Source organism: Mauremys reevesii, linkage group 1 (genome assembly GCF_016161935.1).
Source record: "Mauremys reevesii isolate NIE-2019 linkage group 1, ASM1616193v1, whole genome shotgun sequence".
Classification (NCBI taxonomy): Eukaryota; Metazoa; Chordata; order Testudines; family Geoemydidae; genus Mauremys; species Mauremys reevesii.
In genome coordinates this window covers 2,223,316-2,232,265 of record NC_052623.1, presented here as the reverse complement: position 1 = coordinate 2,232,265, position 8,950 = coordinate 2,223,316, and the positions used below count along the sequence as shown (strand labels likewise).

Genomic DNA, 8,950 nt, shown 5'->3' with positions numbered 1-8,950 from the left:
GGCCCTAATTTCTAGCTGAAATTTGCCTGGCTTCAACTTCTCTCAGCAGTTTCTCTTTGAAGTCTGGTCCTAAAGTTTTTTTGCTGCAGGATGGCCACTTTAAGATCTGCTATTGTTTGGCCAGGGAGGTTGAAGTGTTCTCCTACAGGTTTTTGTATATTGCCACTCCTAATATCTGATTTGTGTCCATTTATCCTTTTCCTTAGAGACTGTCCAGTTTGGCCGATGTACATAGCAGAGGGGCATTGCTGGCATATGATGGCGTATATTACATTGGTGGACGTGCAGGTGAATGAACCGGTGATGGTGTGGCTGATCTGGTTAGGGCCTGTAATGGTGTCGCTGGTGTAGGTATGTGGGCAGAGTTGGCATCGAGGTTTGTTGCATGGATTGGTTCCTGAGCTAGAGTTACTATGGTGCAGTGTGCAGTTACTGGTGAGAATATGCTTCAGGTTTGCAGGTTGTCTGTGGGCGAGGACTGGCCTGCCACCCAAGGCCTGTGAAAGTGTGAGATCATTGTCCAGGATGGGTTGTAGATCCCTGATGATGCATTGGAGGGGTTTTAGTTGGGGACTGTATGTGATGGCCAGTGGAGTTCTGTTGGTTTCTTTCTTGGGTTTGTCTTGCAATAGAAGGCTTCTGGGTACACGTCTGGCTCTGTTGATCTGAGGCCAGTCCTCGCCCACAGACAACCTGCCAACCTGAAGCAGTCTCTAAGGAAAAGGATAAATGGACACAAATCAGAGCTTCAGTTCATCTGCAAATTTGACACCATCAGCTCAGGATTAAACAAAGACTGTGAATGGCTTGCCAACTACAGAACCAGTTTCTCCTCCCTTGGTTTTCACACCTCTACTGCTAGAACAGGGCCTCATCCTCCCTGATTGAACTAACCTCGTTATCTCTAGCTTGCTTCTTGCTTGCATATATATACCTGCCCCTGGAAATTTCCACTACTTGCATCCGAAGAAGTGGGTATTCACCCACGAAAGCTCATGCTGCAAAACGTCTGTTAGTCTATAAGGTGCCACAGGAGTCTTTATTAACTCACAGAGCACCATAAAATATGGAATTAGATTGAGTAGGGTCATTGTTCATACTTATTTTTTCTGAATAATAAAAATGTATTTTTTTAGTGTGTGAAGAGCAATCAATCTGCTTCTCCCATGGGAACAGTCTCCACTACTGCATGCAGTCTCTCATATTAATGTTCTCTCCATTCAGGCATTTCTACTGTAACCATCACCCAAGACCCTGGGAACACACAGAAAGTCAGGGAAACATACAGTACATGCAGAAGACACCCTTATGCCTCAGAGTTGAACACCTTCTCCCTTACGCCATGTCAGATTTTAACAGAACTGATTTCACCAACCCCTCCACCTTCATCCTACTTGGCATTCCTGGCCTGGAGGCAGCCTATATCTGGATCTCCATTCCCTTCTGTGCCATGTATGCCATAGCCATTTTGGGGAACTTCACCATCGTGTTCATTGTGAAGAGGGAGCCGACCCTCCATGAGCCCATGTTCTATTTCCTCTGCATGCTGGCTGTCACGGACCTGGTCATGTCCACATCCACCATACCCAAAATGCTGAGCATCTTTTGGTTCAATTCCAGGGAGATCAGTTTCAGTGCCTGCCTCACCCAGATGTACTTTGTTCATTCCTTCTCAGCGATGGAGTCTGGGATCCTTGTGGCCATGGCTTTTGATCGCTATGTGGCCATCTGCCATCCCCTGAGACATTCTATGATCCTGAAAAACTCTGTTGTGGCCAAGATAGGCCTGGCCGTGGTGCTGCGCAGTGGTATACTCACATTACCCTATCCCTTACTGGCGAGGCAGTGGCCATATTGCAGAACAAACATCATCCCCCACTCCTACTGTAGGCATATGCCTGTGGTGAAGCTGGCTTGTGCTGACATCAGCATCAGTAGTTACTATGGACTGTTTGATCTTTTCTCTGAGATTGGAATGGACGTGGTTTTTATCACCGTGTCCTATACTCTGATCCTCCGGGCCATCTTCCGCCTCCCCACAAAGGATGCCCGGCTCAAAACTTTTGGGACCTGCATCTCTCATCTTTGTGCCATCTCAGCTTTGTACATCCCAGATTTCTTCTCCTCTCTAACGCAGCGGTTTGGCCAGAATGTGCCCCGGAACTTCCTTGTTCTTATTACTAGTGTGTACCTGCTGGTGCCCCCTGTGCTCCACCCCATCATTTACGGGGTGAGGACCAAACAGATCCGGGGCAGGCTGCTCCAGCTCTTTACTCATAAAGAGACTTAAATGTTTCCTCCTTGTGCTCTGGCTCTCAGATTGAGCTCTGTGCAGAGCTGGCTGGTGCATGGTGATGAGACCACTTCCCTGAATCTCTTACTGGATATACAGCTGCGACCCAGTCATCTCTAAAACCAATTTGTTCTCACATCTTATGGCAAGTCACTTAAGGACACTGGTTAGTGTTAATATTTTAATATTTATTCTTACTTTGTTACTAACTCTGTGGAGAGAGAGGCACCATCAGGATTCCTGGGATCTATCTCAGCTCTGAGAAGCGGTTGGGGTATAGTGGGTTACAGCAGGAGGCAGATACATCTGGAGTCTAAAGAAGATGATCAGAATGGCCATACTGGGTAAAAGCCTCAGTCTTTAATGAGGCTAATGAGGAGCTTAGGGATAATGGTAGGATGACAAATGGGAATGAGGATATGGAGGTAGATATTATCACATCCGAGGTAGAAGCCAAACTCAAACAGCTTAATGGGACTAAATTGGGGGGCCCAGATAATTTTCATCCAAAAATGTTAAAGGAACTGGCACATGAAATTGCAAGCCCATTAGCAAGAATGTCTTCTGAGAGTGCCCAGTGCCAGGTGCTTCAGAGGGAATGAACAGAACATGGCAATCAGCATCTGATGCATCTCAGCAGAAGCCCTGAATCCAGACTGCTTAGCTTCAGCTAGCAGGAGTTCAAGCCTCCAGCCCAGTAGGAGCTGCCAGGGAAGGGAAGACCCCCAGGTGGAATGGGAGAAGAAGCCCTGAGCTCAGGCTGCCCTGAGACTGAGCTGCAGGGGGAGAGAAGCCCTACTCACTTTTGTATCTTCCATACTGTTCCCACCCAGGGTTTTTCTCATTTCCCCTGTTCTTGGACGAATCTCAGGGGGTGCTTTTTTTGTCTCCCCTCCCTGACCATTTAGGGGCTGCTCTCCTCCCTTCAGCTCTCTTTCCCTTTCTGGAGATAGAGACAGGCTGTGCATCACCATCAGTACAGACGAAGCACCGTGGGCTACAGGGTCATAACGGGGCCCCAGTCTGAGGATTATTATAGGTCCACAACAACATCCTCCACTGTGCTGCAGGATGAGCTTCGCCATTTTATGGTGGACACTTGCAATTTCAAGGGTAAGGTGAAGCTCCCGCTCCAGCATTGGGGAGACTTCCAGCTCATCTTCGGGGCCACAAGTGCTGTTTCAGAAGAGGGATAGCTCAGTGGTTTGAGCAGTGGTCTGCTAAATCTAGAGTTGTGAGTTCAATCCTTGCGGGGGCCACTTAGGAATCTGGGGCAAAATCAGTACTTTGTCTTGCTAGTGAAGGCAGGGGGCTGGACTTAATGACTTTTCCGGGTCTATTCCAGTTTTATGAGATAGGTATATCTCCATATACTAAATTAATCTGGAGGCAGGACATCCTGGTCTGCTAGTGGGCCTGTAACCTCTGTCACAAGCCTTTCAGGTTGGTCAGCAATTGTTGCAAGGCCAGCTGGGGATCCTCCTCAGCCTGCAGAATGAAGCCAACCGTCTTTTCAACACTGAACATCAGAGGCTGTTGGATGGGTCTCTGTTGGGTTACATTATTTTTATGCTGCCTTGGTGGAAAGTTACAGCAGCAGGACAACAAGAATAGAGGAGTTAGATAAAGTTGTTATGAGAAAGTAGGGAACTGCCAGAGCGAGGCAAATGCCAGGTGGCCTAATTGGGATCAGATAAGTTGCATGGGAAATGGGAAACCAGTAAGCAAAGGGCCATGCATGTGAAAAGTGTGTGTATCAGACAAAGAACCAATCAGCAGCAATGTAATGTTGGTGTGTCTGACGTTTGCTAATATGGAGAAGCCTATATAATATGAGGCATTGTAAATAATAAATGATTCAGCTTGCAATCATATTGGTTGTTGTGCTTTATCCGGCCCGCTTGAGAGGCACCGAGACGCAACAGGTCTCCACAGGTGCTCTCCTTCCTTTATGATATAGGGTACTCTGTGGTTTGCCTGCAGGAAACTCACAAGGATCCATCCACTAGTTGTCAACTGGAGTGGTATATTTTAGATACCTCAGCACTCATTCGGCTGGGGTGGCAACCCAGTTCTCCCCAACTACAGCCTGAGATGCTGGGAGGTGCTGAGATCATTCCAGGTCACCTGCTGCACCACCAGGCCTGTGTGGACAGGTTGATATTGCATCTGTTCAATGTCTACCCCCCGCCCCCGGAATGCAGTTCAATTAAAAAAGTTCTAGCCTTCCAATTGGCTCTTTTGGTCAGGTGCCAACTCACTTCCTTTTCGATTTTCATCGCAGTGAGATTTTTGACCATTTACAGGTAAAGCAAGTATAGAACAGCTACTAAGAGGGATATTATAGCCAACTGGCTGGCAGGGTCCATAAAAGGGAGCTACCCCCCTTCAGTTATAATGAATATAATGCAAATCAGTGAATATAATAAAGGCAAGCTAGCCCACTGGGCTACAATCTGGGGTCCAGGGAAGCCCGGGGGGGCAAGTGAGGCAATTGGCCCCAGGCTCTGGGCCCCACGGGAACCCCAAGAGCCCTGGGCTGGCAGCGGTCCAGGTCTTCGGCGGCATTTTGACGGTGGGGGGCTCTTCAATCGCTTCGGGTCTTTGGCGTCATTTCGGCGGCAGGGGGCCCTTCAGTGCTGCCAAAGACGGGGAGTGACTCAGGGCTGCCCAGAGGGGGGGCAAGTGGGGCAGAGGCCCCCACAAGAGCTTTACAGGGGCCCTGGAGATCTCTCGGCTGATGCATCCCAAGACTGCATTAGCTTTTTTCATGGCCATATCACATTGACATCTCATAGTCATCCTGTGATCAACCAATGCTCCGAGGTCTTCTCCTCCTCTGTTACTTCCAACTGATGCATCTCCAGTTTATAACTATAATTCTTGTTTTTAATCCCTAAATGCATGACTTTGCACTTTTCACTATTAAATTTCATCCTATTACTATTACTCCAGTTTACAAGTTCATCCAGATTTCACAGTCCTTCTCGGTATTGGCAATATCTCCCAGCTTTGTGTCATCTGCAACTTTTATTAGCACATCCCCACTTTTTGTGCCAAGATCAGTAATAAAAAGATTAAATAAGATTGGTCCCAAAACTGATCCCCGAGGAACTCCACTAGTAACCTTCCTCCAGCCTGACAATTCACCTTTCAGTATGACCCGTTGTAGTCTCCCCTTTAACCAGTTCCTTATCCACCTTTCAATGTTCATATTGATCCCCATCTTTTCCAATTTAACTAATAATTCCTCATGTGGAACCGAATCGAATGCCAAAGTAAATTAGACTCACTGCATTTCCTTTGTCTAAAAAATATGTTACTTTCTCAAAGAAGGAGATCAGGTTGGTTTGGCATGAACTACCTTTTGTAAAACCATGCTATAATTTGTCCCAATGACCTTTGACCTCAATGTCCTTAACTACTTTCACCTTCAAATTGTTTTCCAAGACCTTGCATACTACAAATGTCAAACTAATAGGCCTGTAGTTGCCTGGATGTTCGAGTTTGGCTTCTACCTCAGATGTGGTAATATCTACCTCCATATCCTCATTCCCATTTGTCATCCTACCATTATCCGTAAGCTCCTCATTAGCCTCATTAAAGACTGAGGCAAAGTATTTGTTTAGATATTGGCCATGCCTAGATTATCCTTAACCTCCACTGCATCCTCACTGTTTAGTGGTCTCACTTCTTCTTTCTTCATTTTCTTGTTATTTACTATTGGTTTTAATTCCCTTTTCAAGGTCCAACTCCACATGGTTTTTGGCCTTTCTCACTTTATCCTACATGTTCTGACTTCAATAAGGTAGCTTTCCTTCCTGATCCTTCCCATCTTCCATTCCTTGTAGGCTTTCTGCTTGTCACCTCTCTGAGATGCTTGCTCATCCAGCTTGGTCTATAACTCCTGCCTATGATTTTTTCCCCCTTTCTTGGGATTCAGGCTTCTGATAGTTTCTGCAACTTTGACTTGAAGTAATTTCAGGCCTTCTCCATCTTTAGATCCCCAAGTTCTTCAATCCAATCCAGTTCCCTAATTTCCTTAATTTTTTAAGTTAGCCCTTTTGAAATCAAAACCCCTAGTCCCAGATCTATTTCTGTTTATCCTTCCATTTAATTTAAATTGAATTAGTTCATGATCGCTCAAAACAAGGTTGTTCCCTACAACCATTTCTTCTCTGAGGTCCTCACTACTCACCAAAACCAAATCTAAAATGTCCTCCCCTCTTGTTGGTTCAGCAACTACTTGGTGAAGGAATCCATCAGCTATTGCATCTAGGAAAATCTGAACTGACGTAGACACAGGGAGGTAGGGTTAGCCTCGCCTCCACTCCTCCCCTTGAATTGAAGGAGTTGAGCAGGTATAAAATCTGCTACAATACTGAACAGCACTGGTCCCAGTACAGAACCCTGGGGGACACCACTGTTTACCTCTTTAAATATTCAGCACAGAGCATCACAGAGCTCATCATATATGACACTCAAGCTGTGTTGCAGGTAACAGCTCTATCTGGATCTAGGGCTTGCGCTGTGAACAGGACTGAGCTATGAAACTCAAGGGGCCTAGAGGCCCCTGACCTCCATAAATGGTGCCTCTTTCCAGCTGCTCAGGAGCTGGGAAGGAAGCGATTGCTGTCTGACAGGGAGAATGCCTGCAGGTACAAGGTGGCCACAGGTCTGTTTGCTTTAACCATTATGTGCGCGGAAAGAGAGAAACTGGAAACAGAGTGGGCCCAAGGGGGAGCTCTCGGAAGGGTGTGCTGAAAGAACTGGAGAGTCTGGGGGATCCAGGCCAAAATTAGTCTCGGGGACTTGGAGCTTGGTGCACAGTCTCTGCTCCCAGATGGAGGTGCTAGAATGGAAGCTGCATCCCGAGAGTGGCCTCGAAACGCAAAACCAGAGAAGGCCTGAATATTGCTCCAAATCAAAATCACATGGGTCCAGTGAGTGGGACCCAAACACAGCCACTTGGCAGGTGTCCAGCCACAAGAGCTGGAACGGGGCTGTGACAGCAAACGTGGAGCTGCTTCACAGATGAACTGAAGCTCAGCAGTTTCTCTTTGGAGTCTGGTCCTGAATTGTTTTGCTGCAGGATGGCCACCTTAAGATCTGCTATTGTGTGGCCAGGGAGGTTGAAGTGTTCTCCTACAGTTGGGTGACACCAAGCGGCAGAGTGGCCCTTCCACTGCAAAGCTACTACAAGGAATCTTCTGAGGGGGGCTGGGATGAGTAATGTGGAACACGTAAACAAACTGAAAGATCTGATGGGAAACTGTGTAAGGAGCAAAGGTGTTACAGGTTTGAAGGAATGTTTGACCGTGTTGCTCAGGAGTGTTTCTTAAACATATGTACAGATGCTGTAAAACAGTGTCTATGGGACAAAAAAGGTGAAAACTATGGATGAGATGGCTTCTCCAGAAGTTCATTTCAAGCAGACACGAGCATCTATTGTGAATAAACCACAGTTTAATTTTGTTGGAAAGCAGGGTTCTCTTTTACCCCATTCCTCTAATTCTCAACTCAAATCTCCTGTAAAATCAGAAGGGTCCAACAGGTTCTACCATTGTAATTCCACTGACCACATGAGGAATAAATGCCTGTGCTGGAAGGAAGCAGGCAGCATGGAAGCCATGTGAATGCTGTGATCCCGAGCACAGAAGCTCCTCAGTCACCTGTCACTTATCATTCTGGGTTTGTAAAATTATCCTGTACACAATCACATATGAGTCACACCAAGGATGATCTCTCAGCCTCTCCACATAAGTCATGTGCCCCAACTCGCTGATCATTTTTGTTGCCCTCTGCTGGACTCTCTCCTATTTGTTCACACCTTTCTGTAGTGTGGAGGCTGAAAACTAGACACAATACTCCAGACGTGGCCTCACCGGTGACAATTGGGGGCAGGGGCGGCTCTACAAATTTGGCCGCCCCAAGCAATCATGCCCGGGAGGCGCCCCCGAGCCGCGGGAGCAGCGGACCTCCCGCGGGCATGACTGCAGAGGGTCCGCTGGTCGCGCGGCTCAGCTGGACCTCCCGCAGCTGCGGAGGGTTCGCTGGTCCGGCGGCTCTGGTTGAGCTGCCGCAGTCATGCCTGCGGGAGGTCCAGCCGAGCCGCGGGACCAGCGAACCGTCCGCAGTCATGCCTGCGGCAGGTCCGGTTGTCCCGGGGCTCCGGTGGACCTCCCGCAGACATGACTGCGGCAGGTCCACCGGCCCAGCCTGCCGCCCCCCTGGGAAACGGCCGCCCCAGGCGGGTGCTTGCCCCGCTGGGCTCTAGAGCCGCCCCTGATTGGGGGGGCATAGTTCAGTGGTTTGAGCATTGGCCTGTTAAACCCAGAGTTTGTAAATTCAATCCTTGAGGAGGCTATTTAGGGAACGCGGGTAAAAAATCTGTCTGGGGGTTAATTGTCCTCTGAGCAGAGGGTTGGACTAGATGACCTCCTGAGGTCCCTTCCAACCCTGATATTCTATATTTAGAGGGGAATAATCACTTCCCTTGCTCTGCTGGCAATGCTCCAACTAATGCAGCCCAATATGCAGTAGCCTTCTCAGTAACAAGGACACACTCAAGTATCAGAGGGGTAGCCGTGTTAGTCTGGTTCTGTAAAAGCAGCAAAGAATCCTGTGGCACCTTATAGACTAACAGACGTTTTGCAG

At 47.9% G+C, this 8,950-nt stretch overlaps 1 protein-coding gene across 1 annotated transcript; it reads left to right on the top strand.

Annotated features, from left to right (window-relative positions):
• The first annotated feature begins 1,342 nt into the window (after positions 1–1,342).
• On the top strand, positions 1,343–2,290 carry LOC120398232 (olfactory receptor 52E4-like). Its single transcript, XM_039525452.1, has one exon. The coding sequence runs from the start codon at positions 1,343–1,345 to the stop codon at positions 2,288–2,290; it is 948 nt and encodes a 315-aa protein (XP_039381386.1).
• Positions 2,291–8,950: the final 6,660 nt, after the last annotated feature.